The sequence below is a fragment of the Vipera berus genome, assembly GCF_964194415.1.
Source record: "Vipera berus genome assembly, chromosome: 14".
Classification (NCBI taxonomy): domain Eukaryota; kingdom Metazoa; phylum Chordata; class Lepidosauria; order Squamata; family Viperidae; genus Vipera; species Vipera berus.
The window spans coordinates 1,363,229-1,381,804 of NC_138217.1; the positions used below are offsets into that span (position 1 = coordinate 1,363,229).

Sequence of the window (18,576 nt, forward strand, 5' to 3'; positions counted from 1 at the left end):
AAAGGAGGCATTGGGGGCTGCACTCGGAGTCTTAAACCAGCAATTTATTTATTAAGAGGAATAACAACCAATGTTCCAGAAAGTAAGAAAGATGGCAGGACAGCTGAGCTGTTGCTTTCTGAGACCCAGAGCAGATTCTGATGGAGAAACGACTGAACAGAAGGAGCAATTCTTTACAAATACGTGTTTTTCACTAAGGAGGCAAAGAAAACATCTGAGAAGGGTGGATTGAAACCACCATCCTCCTGCAGAGACCTTAAGCAGCATTTTAATTCCTTTATTTTTCAGGATCCTTTGACTTATCCCGGCAGATTCCTCCTCCGATTTAACTAGGCACAAGTTTACTCCGGAGGAAAGGCCGCTTTGATAAATGGGAAACCTGATGCAGCAATTTAAAAATAAATAAATATTGAAAAAAATAGACAGGTTGTTTTTCTTTCCATCTGTATGAAATGCAGTGATGATCATGAGCAGTTCAAAGATAATGAAGTCATGGTTGTGTGCAACAAAGCCAGAATATGCCAAACTGAATCTTTAATGCAGATTCTGTGATGAATTAAGCAGCACAGTAAGCTTTTAGTATCTAGTTAATTTGATGCATCTGTTTTACTGTTAAACTTCTGAGGTATGTTCTAGTCAGCAAATAATTTGAAGACTGACTGACTGATCAAGACATATACTGCATTTTTGGGGAAGTTTTCCACTGGCCAAGCAACGAGTTGTACATCTGTGAAGATTCGCAGTCATCCAGGTCACGGTTGTCTCAAAAGTGCTTTTGCAAAAGGCAATTGGACTATGTTTCGCTTCTCGTCAAAGAATCTTGCATCAGTTTAAAGAACTATACCTTAAAATGCTTCTTAAATGGCTCAACTACTGTACTACTAGATGGCATCAGGCTTCCTCCAGCTTGACGGAGCTCTGATGGCAGCCCAAATAAGAAAAGCCAACCCCAAAGTAATAGCTAATTATCATTCGTGTTATCAAATTCCTCCCAATCTAATATTCTCAGGACCTCAGCAGACACACCTGAGTAATCCTGGACTCTCTTCTGCTGCCCGTCAGACACACCCATTTCGCCCTCTGTGAGAATCGCCCTTGGTAAAGTAAGGACGCAGGCTGCCATCCCGGAAATATCATCCTCCAACTGAGGACCCTCTTCCCAGCAGTCTCTCTCGGCATCATAGATGTGGACATAGTCCATGCAGATCCCACGGTTATGAGATCTCCCCCCCAAGACGTAAATCCTGTGGCCCAGGACAGCAATGCCGGGCTCACCATGCCCAGCATGAAGAGGACGGACACTTGTCCACTGAGAAGTGCTTGGGGTATAGTAAGCAACCTGGTAGAAAACAACATTAAAAGAATGGTCATTTTAGGAAGAACATTTGGGAGCAGCTCTCTGAGCTTGAGAATAAGCACCCTTGGGGGTCAGGGTTACTGGAAACACCCTGCAAAGTTGTCAAACCAGTTCTGAAAGCAGGAACTTGCTTTACTATGGACTACAGATAAGTAAACATGACTTTCATTGGGCACCACTCTGGTCTTTGGACTGGTGCTGGAGATTTTGGCACTGGATAACCAATTCCACACCCTGCGTTTGGGAAAGCTACAGAATGCTTGGCCTCTGTGTGGCTGTAGGCTTGCCCCAAGGTTTGACGTTGGCAGATGATCATGTCTGCTCTGGAGCAGGGTGTGTGTGTCTTGTGCCTGGCTGCCTAAATCCCAATATTTGTGTTCCCCCCCCCTTTCATAAAATTTCCTCCCTTGCATAGGGGAAAGATTGTTTAAATCAGTATTTCTCAAACTTGGCCACTTGAAGACTGGCTGGGGAATTTGGGGAGTTTAAGTCCACCCATCTTCAAGGAGCCAAGGTTGAAAAACACTGACTTAAACTATCTAAACAGCTTTAAGCACTTCCGTAAAAGGTGCTCATCACAGGTTAACACCTTGTTCATCTTTGCAACCTTCAGTCAGCTTGCCCTGCTCTTTGACATAGAATAAAACAATAGAATCTGGAAGGAACCTTGGAGATCTTCTAGTCCAGTCCCCTGCTCAAGCAGGAGAACCTATACCATCTCAGACAAGTGACTGTCTAGCCTCTTCTTAAAAATCTCCAGTGATGAAGCGCCCACAATTTCTGGGAGTAAGCTGTTTCACTGGTTGATTGTCCTCATTGTCAGGAAGTTTCTTCTTAATTCCAGCTTGCTTCTCTCTTTGATCAGTTTCCAACCGTTGTTTCTTGTCCTGCCCTCTGGTGCTTTGGAGAATAATGTGACCCCCTCTTCTTGGTGGCACCCGCTCAGATACTAGAATACTGCTATCATGTCTCCCCTATCTCTTCTTTTCTTTAGACTAGCCAAACCCAAGTCCTGTAGCCGTTCTTCGTATGTTTTAGTCTCAGGCCTTTGATCATCTTAGTTACTCTTCTCTGAATTTTTTCTAAATTCTCAACATCTTTTTTGTGATATGGTGACCAAAATTGGTTGCAGTATTCCAGGTGTGATCTTACTAGGGTTTTATAAAGCAGTACTAATACTTCGCGTGATCTTGATCCTATGCCCGTTTATACAACCCAGGATTGTATTAGCTTTTTTGGTTGCTGCTGCGCACGGCTGGCTCATGATCAACTAATCGTCCACTAGGACTCCAAGGTCCCTCTCACAGTTACTGTTTTTAAGCCAAGTCTTGCCCAGTCTATACTTGTGCCTTTGATTTTTCCTACCTAAATGTAAAACTGCTTTTCTCCACATTGAAACTCGTTTTGTTAGATAGAGCCCATTGTTCAAGTTTGTAAAGATCTTTTTGGATCCTGAACTTGTCTTCTGAGGTGTTGGCTATTCCTGCGTTTGGTGTCATCTGCACATTTGATGAGTTCCCCTCAATTCCCTCATCTAAGTCATTTATGAAGATATCGAAGACTACTGGGCCTAAGACGGAACCTTGTGGTACCCCCTTACTTCTCTCCATGTGAATGTAGTGCCATTGAGGACTACTCGTTGAGTACGGTTTGTCAGCCAGCTACAGATCCGTGGTCTACCTTATCAAATGCCTTACTGAAATCTAAGTATACTACGTCCACAGCGTTTCGCTGGTCTATTACTTTAGTCACTTTATCAAAGAATGAAATAAGATAAGCCTGGCATGATCTGTTTTTGACAAACCCGTGCTGGCTACTGGTTATAACTTTGTTTGCTTCTAGTTGTTTGCAGATCTGTTTTTTGATTATCAGTTTCCCCCAAAGGCTTTCTTTTGGCTTCTAAGATGGGGGCCAAGGCATTCCTTTCAAAGCCTATTCTCCACTGTGTGCTTGCTTATTCTCTTGTAATCTCTTCCTTTCCAATGATTGTAAATGGATCTCCCCTTGCTAATTATCCCCGAACAGAGATTCCAAACGATGGGGAGTGGGGAAAAAGGTCTAGCAGATGGACCTCTTTTTCCCAGCTTCCTCCTGAATCCACTTCCTGAAGATGAACTTTTCTCGTTAGGGCTCAGCTGGCTGACCGGGGTCGTATCTACTCATGTGGTATTTAATAAACCTTTAAAAAGATTTATTAAAATTCTGACATCTCTTTTGGTATTCTTGTTTAATATTCTTCTTGCATATTCTAAATGTAAGTCTGACACACAGATTAATAGATACTGGGTGATACCAATATGGCAAGCATTGCTTTTTTGTGGTCAAACTGCCATAAACTGCCGAGTACTCTGGAACCTATTAGGCGGGTCCAGCTCAGCCCGATGGATCTGGAGGGCTCCTGAAGAGCACCTAGGGACAAATGCGCTTCCTTTGTGCCCACCTGATCTCTTAGCTACTTTTGATACCGTTAACCATCCATCAGAATAGAGCTGGAAGGGGCCTTGGAGGTCTTCTAGTCCAAAACCCCTGCTCAAGCAGGAGGCCCTGTCCAGTCTCTTCTTAAAAAACCTCCAGTGGTTTTCACTGGTTAATTGTTCTCACTGTTAGGAAGTTTCTCCTTAACTCCAGGTTGCTTCTCCATCTCCAATTGCCTCATAGGGCTGGGATTTGGGGTCATGGGGCTACAGTGTCTCCATTCCTATTTCAGTTGCAAATTTGGCAAGGAAGGAAAGTCCATAGGATTCACTCCTCCCCTCCCTTCCCCCCCATCCCCGTTTAGCTGGAGGTGCTGTCCTGTCCTCAAGTTTCGATGGGACAAAACAGGTTTGAAGCTGAAGCTGGCAAGAAGTTCTCTGCCAGCTCCATTTCTGTGACTTTTATACCTGAAACCAGAACACGTGTTCTTCAGGCACGGCTTCTTTACCTCGGAGGGTTCCCTGTGGAAGCGAGACTGATCTTCCAGCAGTTAAGCAATTTCTTAAAGGGCACTTGGGGAATGACGAGGTGCTATGGGGACTGGATGATGATGTATTGGCACTATATTTGGTTAACAGTTTCAAGTAACGTATGCAAGTATTTTGTATTTTGGGGGTGCATGGTGTTTCTATCCGGTCGTTAAGCTACCACAAGTCTTCTAAATAGCAGCAGCATGCAATAAAAAGGCCATTAGCCAAGCCAAAGGCTGCCTCACCTCATGAACATCTCTTCTGTAGCCGGAGTCATTGTTACTGCCTCCAATCACGTAGAGCCTTCCCAACAGTGCAGCCATCCCGTGCCAGGCTCTCCTGATGGGACTGTCACTTAAGATGTCCCAGCGATTGATGGCTGGGTCGTAGCACTGCAGCTCTTTTATGTAGTCTTCTCCTCGCCTCCCGCAAGTGATGTAGATCTTGCCTTCCAGTTCTGCTCCTGCATGGGCATAGACCTGCATCAATGGGACAGAAAGCAAGAAGTAGCAGAGAGGGAGACTGCGCTCTTGGTTTTCTCTCCTCCACCACACCCCTTGCAAAGTTCCTTAATTTTCACGATTTTCAGCAGCAATGCCCTCAATGGACCTTTAGCTACTCTGGGAAAACACTGGAGGAGGACATCCACGTTAGCCTTGGTAGCAAAAAATCAGGAGTCTGGTAGCGCCTTTTCTGACTGACGTGTTACTAAAAGGCATAAGTTTAGAAGGTCTCAATCACTGGATTTTTAACACATCATAATTGTCAATTGATAAGAGTTGTAATCTATCTCAAGTGCAACCGGCATCTGCATAGCCCATCTCCCTTCTGCACCCCAGTTTACATCCTACAGTAGTCTAGCCAATGTGCATTGAAGTAAGATGCAGCTCAGTACCGCCAGGGTTCTCTGCAGGGTTCTCTGTACTTCATCACTTTTTTCCTTTTTGGGGGGGTGTCATCAAGTTTTTGACACCTTGCTAGGCGACTGGTGGTACTTGGATGTTGCCATATCCTAAAAGTGGTACAATGGGTGAAAAGGTTGAAAAGCCCTGGGCTATTGGTTGTCCTGGAGACCATGAACATCTGAGCTACCCTGAAATCAACAAAGCTGGGGGATCAAATCATGAATGAGGGCAAGCCAAATATTTGTTTTATGAGTACTTTGATTTTGATGTTGTAGATATTGTAGACTTTTTACCATTAATAGTGCATACTTACACAGACATAGTTCAAAATGAATTAGAAACAAATCTGTTTGCATGAGTTCTTCCACCCCACTTTAATGAATTGGTACAGATCTGGGTTTTTTTCTTTTTTCTCTGTATATTTATAGGGATTACAGTATTTATTAATAAAATAATTGAATACAAATTTTGTATATATTAAATGTTCCTGAGAAAACGGAGTGATCATTTTAAAAAGTTGTTACAACTATCACCAGATAGTTATAACTATTGCCCTGGGCTGCAATTATCACTCTACCCTCTTTTGTGGATTACAAATGATCAGAGACAGCAATATTTTTACAATATTTTTAAATATTCTTATGGACTATTTTTATAACACACACACACAGAGACCCTTTTTTACAACGTCCTGTCCTGCGCAGCAGCGCAGCAGTCGAGGGGTTCAGGACTCCGTGCCTTTCGGCTGAGTTTCTTCCTGTTAGGGGACCCTAAATGGGCCAGAAGTCGCCCCGAAGAGGCGGCAAAGAAGGAAGTAAGTCCCGGGGACCTTGGAGAGATGGCGGTCGACCCAATTGGTTCAGGAGAAGCCTTCCAGAAACCAACAGGAGAAAAGCTAGCCGAACTTTGGAGTCTAGCCCAAGCTGCAAGCAACCAAAGTCAAAAACACTATTTTAAGCTGATTGTAAACAGCGCCTTTCAATCTGGGTAGGAACATCAATTTTCTCTATCCTACTTATCAACTTTCCTCAAGGAAAAAAAAATCCCCCAAAGCCAAAAACCTCTGAAAATGAATTTGAGGATAAGAAAAAAGATTGGACAAAATGGACTGCAGAGATGCCAGAAAAAACACTAGAACTGGAGAGACAAAAAATGATAAGAGAAGCAGAGAGAAAATGAAAGAAAAAGATTTTCAAGAAAAGTGAATGGGCAAATGCCTCTCACAAAGATATTGTACTTGACTTGCCTTTTATATCTACAGTAACACCTACAAGAATATGGAAAGATTCTTTGACTCAGTAGAACATATTGATTAAGAAAGATACTGGGCAAAAGAAAAAGGCTAAAGTGAAAATTAAAAAAATTAGACGATGGAGCCTATCAGAGAGAATATTTAAAAAAGAAACACCTTTTCGAATATGGTTAAAGAAATAGAAAAATTTTGGATGTGAATTTGACTTTAAGAGGGAAGAGCCCCTCAAGTAACATAGTACTTCCCTTTTCTTCTTTATTTTATTTTATTTTTTGATATGAGTAATATAAAAGAATTGGAATGGCTTATATAAAGGAAATGTTTTAGGTATCTAAAGGTGATTGACTTTAAGAAAATTACAATAGATTAAAAATGTTTTGAATAAGAGTTAAAAGACTAGAGAACTAGATTTATTAAATGGAATATTTAAATATATTTTTAATTATGGTAAAGAAGAAATTTTTTTTGGAAATAAATATGTATTAGCTTATAGGAAATAGGGATTTTAAGTAGCATACTATCTTTTAATTTTTTTCTTATTCTTATTTCTTTTTTTAGTCTTATTTATTCCTTAAGAAAGGTAAAAGTATTGGGTTGGCTTACATGAGAAAAAAATAGACTTAAATATTTAAATATAATTAACTTTGAGAAAATCTTAACCCGTAAGAATGTTTTGAACATTGTGGGAAAAACAAATGTAAACAAGAACTGTAAACAGGATCTATGATGAGACAACCAGAATGACTAGATAGAAAAGGAATATTATATTGATGCGATTAATATCTGTAAAAATATTAGAAAACTTTTATACTCAATCATCATTCATTAAAACAACAAGAATTGTATTAACTTAAGGTTGGTAAAAGAGAACATTATGGGAAAAAGAGGAAATCAAGTGAAGTTATTATGTGGATTATAGATTATAGAAATCAATTGTTAGTGAATGTTTCTTAAATGTAAACCTAGACAAACACAGTTTACTGAATATTAAGGTGATTACGTTAAAAGTTAATAAAACATATTTTTAAAAAACTTTTTTACACTAACAACAAGCTGACATTCCATTTTTTTTACTCTCAGCTGGGATATTTTTTTCCCTTTTCAAATTTTATTCATCTTTCATTTTTTAATACATCTGTGGATTTCAAACTAAATCAACAGGGCAACATCAACATTGCCAAAGAAGGGACCAAAAGAAGAATTTAGAACCCCAAGAACTCCCGATAGTGTAAATAATTAGAACGGCTTGACTACAGAGGTGCAGGTGCCGTATCACTGGAGGTTTTTCAGAAGAAATTGGACAGCCATTTGTCCAAAATAGTATAGCTCCCTTCAACTCTGTTGCTCTATTATTCTAGAAGGCTAACATCTAAGAACAGAAATTTCAGTTTAAATTTTCTTTTAAAAAAATCTTCTAAATTTTGGGATTTATGAAAATAAACTTCTAGAATTCTTAAAATTTTGGGGAAAAAAGTTCTTTAATGAGGCAGCCAGATGTTCCAACTGAGAGACGGCACAGCTGAGAGGTGACCCTGCTATGAGGTGGCCCAGTGCCCCAGCTGAGAGCCCAGCAGCCCAGCCCAGCTGAGAGGCGGAGAGGAAACCTAGCAACCCAGCCTGGCAGCTGAGCAGAGGCAGTCAGGTGCAAATGGGGGTCACTGGGCAGAGGTGAAACAGAGCTAGGTGGCAGCAGACCGAGGGCTGAGAGCAGCACGGTGGACTCTTGAGCAGCAGCTGTGCAGAGCTAAGTGGCAAAGGAGCAGAGTGCCCAAGAAGCAACTGAGAGCGGCGCAGCGGACCAGCAGTGGCTGAGAGCAGCGTGGCGGACCAACTGAGTAGCGGCAGTACAGAGCTAAGTATGACAGCAGGCTGGAGTGCCCAAACAATAGTGGCTGAGAGCACCGCGGTGGATCAGCAGCAGCTGAGAGCAGCGCAGCAGCTAAGCACCAAGATCAGCACATCGCACCTAAAAACCCCAGCAGTGGCCAAGCAATTGAAGGGCAAGAAGGCAGAGAGGAAAAGGATAAGTACATTACACTTGTGGACAGAGAGGAAAGGGATAAACTTTAAAGGCAGAGTGTAGAGGGTGAAGAGCTAAGCATCTCCTAGAAAAAAGTCTGAGAATTCCAACATAAAAAAGTGACTAACACTTCATAAAGGGCTAAGAACTTTTGTAAATTCTTAATTTTTTAAAATTTCTGAAGGTTGTTTAAAATCTTTTTTCAAATTTTCAAATTTCTTTTTTAAATTTTCATTTTTTAAGTTTTTATTTTTTAATTTTTCAAGTTTTAAATTTCTTTTTAATTTTAAATCCCATTTTCAATTTGTAAATCTTTTTTCAATTTTTTAAATAAAATTATTTTTTTCAATTTTTTCAATTTTTCAATTTCTTTTTTTAAATAAACATTTGAAAAAAGTTTACTTATCTTAATTCTTTAGACATTTTTAAATTCTTGATGATCTAAAGAGGAAAAGAAATTTTAAAAAATCACAGAAAAAGAGAGGTACTTAAAGCAGGGAAGATAGTGATGAATTCAAGACAGAGAACAAAGGGTCAAGAACTTTTGTAAACTATTGTAAACTGACACTTCACAACAAGGAAAATAAATTTTTAGAAATTTTTAATTTTTTAACAAACAAAAAAATCATGGACATAGAGACTGACATTATAGTGACTTGCAAAATATATCATGTTTGAGCTTATGCTCCAAATTGACCCAAACTATATATGTATCAAATGTAAATCATATGAATTACGGTACTAGAAGAAAATATAAAAGGTCTAGAAGCAGCTCTAACCACTCTGAAACTTAATGAACAAAGCAAAAATCTCCAACCTAAACAAGAAGACTACACCAAAATTAAAAACATTAGGGAGCGAACAGCTTCTAAAAAATGACCCCATATATGAACAAAAAGAAGAAAATCGATACACCAAAATTGACCACAATAGGGAACAAACAGCTTCTGAAAAAAGTTACTGTATACACCGTATGAACCCCAAGAGGAAAACCGATGGAAACATGTCACTTTTAGAAGAAAACAGCAACCAAGAGCAAAGCCCCTAGCCCACTCCACTGAAGACCCTCTGGAGCTGACCAATCGCTTTCCTAGCCTCCCCCTGGAAGAAAATGTGCAGACTGTCAGCGATTGAGAAACTGTAGCCATTTTACCTTTTGCTTTCCTTGTGCTGTTTGTGTGGTTTGGGATTCTCAGATGTGGAAGGGGGGAAGGGGGCAATGCTTGAGCGTTTTCTGCTAGCCATAACATTTGTAGCTGGGTGAGAATCAAGGTCAATTCTAGATAAAGTTTTGGCGGGCTGAAAAGTAGGGAGGAGAGCCCGCATTTTAAAATAATTGGTGAATATGATTTATGACAGCCTTTCTGGGGTGGGAATTGCAACTTGTTACATTGCATGGAGGGGGAGGGAACTTTTAGTCTTGGGTTCAACTATGTAAGTGCTGATACTTTGTTTCCTGAATAAAATGTTCTTTAAGGAAGAAATCTTTGCCTTGAAGTTCTTTTAATTGGCTTCATCTATCGGAACCATGACATTAACCCAAGACTCCCTTTTATCTTAAACCTACGGGGTCCTGAGTTCCAGTCACCTACCCAAGGCAGAAGGGAGGCTGACAAAGACTCAGGGAAGATCCCAAAATGAAGAAGAAACCTGTTACCAGCACCGTAACCATGGCTACTACATCAGTGGATGGAGCGCAGGCTATCACACTGATAGAAAGTGTGGTTTTGGAGACTCCAGTGGTGGGGGCGAGACCAAAGACACAACAGCACATCTGGTCATCAGAACGGACCCTGCCTAGCGGAGACTCGTGGCGTTCGGAGGCAGTCCAACATAAAGAGAGTTCTTCAAAGTCCGCTGAAGCTGAATTTCTACTGACTACCTCCCACAAGTCGCGCTCTCCTGACAGAAGAGGGGCTAAGTGTGTAGCACCGTTGGAGGAGTCAGGTGAGTGGAAATACCTGACGGCAATCTGAAGCCAGTCAGTTGAATGTTTGAGGGAGAAATCTGAGGGGCTAGATGTGGGAAGCAAGGTCACCCGTCAGCTACTGACCATCGAGCGGGATGACAAGCATCTCCGACATCGTCCCCAGTCTAGAAGAAGTCCAAGTCCCATAATCAGGGCCAGGGCTGCCTCCCTGCGTCAGAGGCCACCTGCTTTAACCTCAAGCCCAGTTGGGAGGAGAAGCCCAGAACATCGCCAGTAGCATGCTAGCCCCGACTGTCATCGGCAACAGCTGAGACCTGACCATCATCGACGTTGTGACAGCCCTGGGCGAGAACGGTAGGTCAGCCCCGAGCAGCGCCGCCCCTATGCGAGCCCCAACCGCCACACGTCACCTTCGTCCAGACTGCCATTGACACAGGGAGAGCCCTGATACTTACTGATACCAGGCCAGCCCAGAGCGCCACTATCACTAACGGAGCACAGAGCCTCGCCATTGGTGTCACAGCCCTGAATACTGCCACTGACGCTACACCAGCCCAGGGCCCATGCCAAGGTTTGATCGGGCAGAGGGCATCCAATGTGACCTGATGCAACAGTATGGATGGCTGCACGCTTTACTGGAGAGGCAGCAACCCATAACGGCTCCTTTCAAACCCACGTTTGATGTGAGACCCTGAAAGTTAGCCTTCTTTCTGAACCAAGTGTGTTCCTACATGAACCGTAATGCCAACACCTACCTGGACCCTGCCGCTGTGGTCAATGTCATAGCAGCAAACCTAGAGGGGGAGGCATCAGAATGGCTGAATAGCTTGCACAATGAGCAAGTGCCCGAGCTATGGGACTACGACCTATTCATCCAAGGGCTGAGAGCCAGGTTTGAGGATAAATCCATAGCTCTGCAGGCCGAGAAGGACATTCATGAAGTAAAACAGGTAGGCAGACCAGCAAAGGAATATGTGCACGAATTCTGGAGAGTGGCGGGTCGAACTGAGCGGTAGCCAGAAAGATCCCTGGTACACCATTTCAAGAATGGCCTGGACCGTAATCTATTCCAAGCCTGTGTTTACCATGGAATTCCTGACCAGCTACAGGAGTGGTACCAGGTGGCAGTGAAGATGGACATTGAGTTGACCCGTTAGAAGAAGCCAGTGACTCCTGGACCTGGACTGAGGTCAGAACAGGCTAGATGACCACCTGCCCAACGAGCCCCAGCGACAGGAGCAGCGGAACCTCCCAAACCATCCTTGGGCCCACCAATCAAATGGTTTAGATGTGGCCAGCTGGGTCACCGAGCAGCAGTTTGCCCTGTCCCGTTCCCACAGCAGAAAAGCAGCTCAGCCCCACCAGAGAAAAGAAAAGTAAGCCAGCCGTCTGCCAGAGAAAAATCAAATTGGTTCACTCAGGAACCAGTTGCCCAGGTTACCTCGCCTACTCAAGAAAAGGTCGAGACCCCCACTGACCCGGCTACTGCACTGGTTCCTTATGACAGCAATGATGAGGGGGAGAGCGACCCGATGGTGAGTCAACCTATTCCATCTTTTTCCCCCTCGGCCAAACTTATAGTTCCTAAGACAGGAGCTCAAATGGACTTAGGGGTACTGGTAGACTGAAGGTGCTGACGATGCATTACCAGCCTGCCGATTGCTCTCAAACTGGGCATTCAGGCGAGGTTACTCTCTAAACCCATGAAATTTGAGCAGGCAGATGGGTCTTTAATGGGAGGAACTTTAATCACCCACGTAACGGAGCTGGTGCAGCTAGAAATAAGTGAACATTGGGAATTCATCGGACTTGTGGTGGCTCCAAAAATGACTGAAGCAGTGATACTAGGTCTAGCTTGGTTACACAACTGGAAACCCTTTATCTGGTGGGAAAAGGACCATGAGATTGCCCATCGGGCCATCTCCCTCCAGTTCCTCCTTTGACATTAGCGGTGAGATGGAGACACCAGCAGATACAATAAAAACTGCCACCATCCCCCTGCCAGGAGAGCCACCCATTCCCAGCAAATACCAAGACTTGGCAGAAGCGTTCAGTGAAAAGGAATGTGATGTTCTGCCACCCCACAGGCCGAATGACTGCGCCACTGAAATTCTACCAGGAGCCAAACTGCCAAACCCGAAAATGTATGCCATGACCCCCCTCGAGGTGAAGGATATGCGGCAATACATCGACAAGAATTTGGCCAGAGGATTCATAGAGCCTGCCAAATCCAAAGTAGCAGCCCCAGTATTGTTCAGGGAAAAGAAAGATCGGTTTCTCAGGCTCTCTGTGGATTTTAAGGGGCTCCGTTGTGTGAGTGTGGAGAATATGTATCCCCTTCCTCTAATGAAGGACTTATTAACCCACCTGCCAAAGGGACAGATTTTTACCAAATAAGATCTAAGAGAGGCGTACTATCACGTGAGAATAAAAGAAGGCGATACATGGAAAACTGCTTTTAACAGCGCGTTGGGTAGCGATCAGTTCAAGGTTATGCTGTTTGGACTACTAGGTGCTCCTGCTGTGTTCAAGCAGCTGATTAACCAGGTGTTACACGATCATCTGTACAAAGGTATTTTTGTGTATCTTGATGACATCTTAATCTATACAGAGACTATGACAGAACATGTAAGCTTAGTGCAAGACAAGCTGTCAAACTGTGAATTTCATCAAACGTGCTTGGATTACTTAGGCTATTGAATTTCCAGCAAAGGCATCAAGATGGATCCAATAAAAGTGAAGGCTGTTATTGAATGGCAACCTCCAAAAACTCGAAAGCAGCTACAGAGCTTTTTGGGATTTGCAAATTTCTACCATCAATTCATCCCTTTGTTTACTTAGATCGCTTTACCCCTGACAGAACTGTTAAAAACGGGCAAAGAAGGGGGGAAGCCGCTACCTGGTCAGCCACTGCAATGGATTATGGAATGTCAAACCGCTTTTGAGAACTTAAAAAGACTTTTTGCTGCTGAGCCAGTCCTAAAGCACCCTTACCCAGAGCAACCATTCGTGATTCAAGCCGATGCCAGTGATGTAGCTGTAGGGGCTCTTACAAAAAAAATTGTAGCGGGATTTTACAGCGCTGTGCTTACATTTCAAAAAATTTCACTGACACAGGGGACTTCCGGTGGCGACGCGGCGCCGAAGACAGCCGCCTCGGGGCTGTCCGCTCCACAGCTGTGTTTTTCCATCGTAAACAGCGCCGATCAGCTGTTTAGATGGATTTGAAGCCCCCTCCTCGGGAGAAGAGGAGGGGGTGAGGCCCCAGGTAGGGGTTGAGCTCTCCGGGGCCGCCTGAACTGAGAGTTTGGGCGGCTGAAGGATTGAGCCCCCCCGAAGCCTGGGTTGCTCCGAGCTGCGCAGTGTCTCTGCTCCGTGATTTTTGGAGCAGAGCCAGGCGTTAGCAACCACCCCTGCCAGAAGGAATACTTTTGAGTATAAAGATGCAGGCAGAGCGGTACAGGAGGTCAAGGTGATGTGGACTTTTATTTTTACTCTCTAGCTCAACGGATTTTATAGCTTTAAAGTGAAAGTGCGCAATAAGTGAAAGTGACGAAAGATGGCGGCCAAAACTTCTAAAGCTCTTCGGAATGCGGGGTTTTCCCCGGTGCAACAGACCTCGTTGCAAGCTTTGCTTCCTCCTGTACCTCCTCCGGCGTTGACGCCTAAGGATTTACAAGATGCCCTTGAAAAGCATTCACAATTAATATCTGATATGATGGATGAAAAGTTGAAAAAGCTGGAGGAGAAGTTGGAGAAGAAGATGGAAGAGAAGTTTAGAGCAATGAGGGTAGACATGTTGTCTATGATTGAAAGTGTAGCTGAATGTGTGCAACAGCTGGATGCAAAAGTGGAAGATCTCAGTCAAAAGAACTCTATATTAGAAGCAAAGGTATTAGAGAATGAAAATATAAGGGATAAAGTGGACGGAGAATTGAGCCTCGCTCAGTATCATCAGATGCAGTATGCTATTAGAATTAGGGGCTTAAAGGAGAATTCTAAAGAAGATTTAAAGCAGCTGATCTCTGAAGCTTTGGAAGCGGTATTGGGCCAGCCAGCATCTGAAATTGAGGGAAGTATGGATAAAATTTTTCGTGTTAATTCATGGATTGCAAGACAGAGGAAGTTACCCAGAGATGTGGTGGTCTATTTTACAAAGAGAGTAATTAGAGATGAAGTCATTCAAGCTGCTTATGATACTAAATTGGTAGTTGCTGAGCAAGAAGTCTTGGTTTTAAAAGAGATTCCTCCAAAGATTTTAAAGAGAAGGAAAGATTTTGCATTTCTTGTACAGGAACTTAAGAAATGTGATATTAAGTTCAGATGGGAGATTCCAGTTGGACTGGTGGTGATGCATGAAGGTAAAAGACATCGTTTGGTTACTGTGGCTCAGGCACGTGATTTTTATAGCAATGTGTTAAAAGCAATCCCCCTACCACTTCTGGAAGCTGCAAAGGGATATGGTGAGGGAAAGCTTCAAGAAGTTGCAGATAGACAGACAGAGGAGAATGGTGCTGGAGGGGATCAAGTTACAGTCTCATCGGTTGCTGCAGGAGAGCAGAGGATGACGCGTGCCGCCCTAAAACGAGCGAGACGAGAGCAAGAGCAAGACCAGCAGAAAGTTATGGAACCTCCAAAGCGTACTTACAGTGAAGCTGTGGGAGGGGCGCGGTCTAAAGAAGTTGAAGGGGTCATTTCAGATATGCTCCAAAAGCTTTGGAGTGTCAAGATTGGTGACTAAATTTCTAATTAGAATGTCAACGGATTGAATTCATCATAGAGGAGAAAGAAAGCTTTTTAATATTTAAAACAATTTAAGACTGATGTTATCTGTTTGTAAGAAACGTATATTAGGGTTGTGGACTAAAAGTATTTGTACGCAAGCTTCTAATCAACAACAAGTTGATTTTTCTTAACTTACTATAAACAAAGGTTACCTAATTGGATTATAATTTTTTTAAATTTTTTATTTTATTCTTATTGGAGATTGGAATGGTGTCCTAGACGTATAGATGGATGATCTGGAACTGCGAGATATTTGGCGTGATATATGCAAGAACTATTTTTGATTATAGTTCAGTTTGGTTGGAGATTAATAAGGTTAATAGAGATAGGCGCTTTTGGTGCGTAATTGAGAATTTGTCTAGAGATTAGAGAAATGTGGGAGAATGTAAATAGTAGATGAAAGTTTTTTCTTTGAAATTAATATGAATAAGGATTGGGATTAAGAAATTTTATTTAGCATTTGAGTAAAATTCCTTTTCTGTTTTCTTCCTTTTTTTTCTTATCTGTAATATTATTACTGTTTGTAATCATTTTACATGAGCCAGAGGGTGATAGAATTAATAGTTTATTATTGATAGCATATGGATGCTTATGTTTGTTTTTCATTTTTATACCCTGTATTTAGCTCTGGGAAGTCGGGGGGGGGGAGGTGGGAATGGGGGAGAGGGATAGGGAGGGTTAGATGGGGGTGGGGGACGGGGGGATTAAAGTTAAAATGTATTGTAAAACTTTTTAAATAAAAAAAAAGTGGTAGGAGCAATAGGGTTGGGCAAGAATATACTTAATAATATACTTAATTTGTAATAGTAAACTGAAAAATTAAGGCATTAGAAATTCACATTATTTTGCCCAATAAATGAAAATCTGCTTCATTTTGTGTTAGTTCTATTGTGTGTAGATTGTAAATCCTGCATTCCTATGAATCATTAACAGGAAAGCAAATTTCCTAAAATGAAAATATACTATAAGAAGCTTGCAAAAAAAATTCACTGACACAGAGGAGATGGGCCATTTGGGAGAAAGAAGCCTTTGCAATTAGATGGGCTTTACTGACATGGCGCCATTTCCTAGAGGGGAGCAAGGTGCTTTTTGAAGTATGGACTGATCACAAAAACCTAGAAGCATTGAAAACTCCCCATAAACTATCCCCCAAACAAGTACGCTGGGCACAGTACTTTAATCATTTTAATTTCACCCTTAAGTATATACCGGAGGGGAAGAATTTCTTGGCTGATGCCCTATCCAGATTACCCCAATAAAAAAGCCAGTGCAAGCAGGTTATTGATTCCATTATGTTAGCACCACAGTTTATTTCTCAGATAACCCCACAGAGACCCAAATCTGTAAAAACTCCTAACCCCGACGATCTGTTAACAAAGAAGTTAAAACAAGAACTGATCAATGATCAATGGTTTAAAGACAATCAAACCCTCCTTACCCATAAGGATGTGTTGGCTTACAAGGGGGGAAAATTATATTTGCCTGATCACTCAGACTCCAAGCGCTCCAGTGCAGCCATGATGTAAAACAGGCTGGCCAGTTCGGTTACTTGAAAATCCTGCATTTAATTTGGCGGTAATTTTCGTTGCCAGGGTTAAAGAAAGATGTGGAGAACTATGTAAAAAGCTTATACTTGAAATCATATTGGCACACACTGAAAAACTTAAAGCTAACTTGAAAGAAAAAGGTGCCATCTTACCTCCAGAAAGCAAAATCCTGATTGCAGCTAGAAAACGATTAACTCAAAAAACAACAGGAGTGGAACAAGTGTATCCAGAGGACTTTACAGAGCAACAAGCACAGTCTACTGAAAATCCAGACAACGAAACAATAATTCCAAAACTGGAAGTCACCTTCTATGCAAACCAGAAGAAATTTGAGAAAATTTGAATTGTAGACAACTATATCAGAACAAACACGGGGATCTGGGGTATCAGGGCGACACCCTAAAGATTGTAAATGGGCCATATTTTTCAGAAAGTTAGCAATGAGATGGTCTCCCTTAATTCAAACAATACATACAAGAATGAAGGGAGATCTATTTGATGATTTAAAACACTGGTATGGAAGCCTGGTTGGCAAAAGAAGCTAGAACAAAAGAGCATTCATTGATGGTTTCTAAAAAAGAGGCACAACCCAGCATTCCTGTGACAGGAAGAATAGTATCCCACACTTTCCTAGGGGAAAAAAGGTGAATATTGGAGATAGAAGATTCAATGCTTTAGGGAATAGAAACTATAGTATGCAGATCTTGCAGTCAATCTAGGGAGGTATATTGTATCGCTGGAGCAAAAATCAAAGAAGTAACTGAGAAACGTAGTAAAATAATCAACCCCACAGATTACTACCCATTTCTTCTCCTACACGTGGGGACCAATGAACACAACAACGAATCTAATGAGATTATGAACAGCTAAGGAAGAAAGTTAAAGAATTAGGAGCATAAATGGTGTTTTCATCTATATTTCCAACAAAAGACCAACATCCAATAAGGGAGCAAAGGATTTTAGAAACAAATCACTGGCTTAAAAACTGGTGTCATCGAGAGAACTTCGGTTTCCTAGACCATGGTCTGAATTACCTACATGAAGGGCTACTGGCAAGGGATGGAGTTACCCTCACAAGAACTGGAAAGTATATATTCAGAAAACGACCATCTTATCAAAAGGACTTTAAACTAAAAATCAGGGGGTGGGGCAATCTTCAAGACCTTTAGAACCTGATTCCAAGCAAAAACCACTAGATAACCAATCACATAAGGAGGCAGGGAGTGAATAGAAAGAAGAAGAAAAAGGAAAAACACAATGAAGTAGAATGATGGAAAGGATGGAAAACAAATACAAAGTAGGAGTTATAAGAAACATATCTAAGAAGATTCATAAAGGACTCAAATGCCTATACATGAACGCTCAAAGTTTAGGGAAAGAAACAGGATGAACATGAAGTATTAGTACATGAAGGCAGATATGATACAGTTGCCATTACTCAAACTTGGTGGGATGAAACTCATGACTGGAATGTTCTGATGGAAAGATACAAACTATTCAAAAGAAACAGACTCAACATAAGACTGTCCTGCTAATACTTCAACAATGCATCAACGATGTTGTGGGAAGGGTGGCATTTTGCAAACAGCTGTCTTAAACCAGGAGTTTCTAATAGTTGATGAAGTACGTATAATCCACTAACTTCTATAACCCACAAATAGTTCATAAATTCACACCACCCACCTTCCACATTTTGCATTTACTTGCGTCCAGGAACTTACTGGAAAACTTTCCCTCCAGAAAAGTTTTAAGGCTGCAGGACTGGTGGGGGAAGCAGGCAGGGATCGCAGAGGAGACCCCCTCCTTTCTTCACCCTTCCCCAGCCCAGTTCAGGA

General features: G+C 42.0%; 1 protein-coding gene across 6 annotated transcripts in view; it reads right to left on the reverse strand.

The window, feature by feature from the left end:
* Window positions 1-23: 23 nt before the first annotated feature.
* The window catches only part of KLHL22 (kelch like family member 22), a 32,796-nt gene continuing 14,243 nt past the window's right edge, over window positions 24-18,576 (reverse strand). For all 6 annotated transcript variants that reach the window (XM_081338924.1, XM_081338922.1, XM_081338925.1 and 3 more), the window contains 2 exons: window positions 4,548-4,781; window positions 24-1,339 (listed from right to left, as the gene is read on the reverse strand). In XM_081338924.1, the coding sequence (XP_081195050.1) occupies window positions 962-1,339; window positions 4,548-4,781 (612 nt within the window). In that variant the 3' untranslated portion in view covers window positions 24-961. The remainder of the gene's footprint in view (window positions 1,340-4,547; window positions 4,782-18,576) is intronic.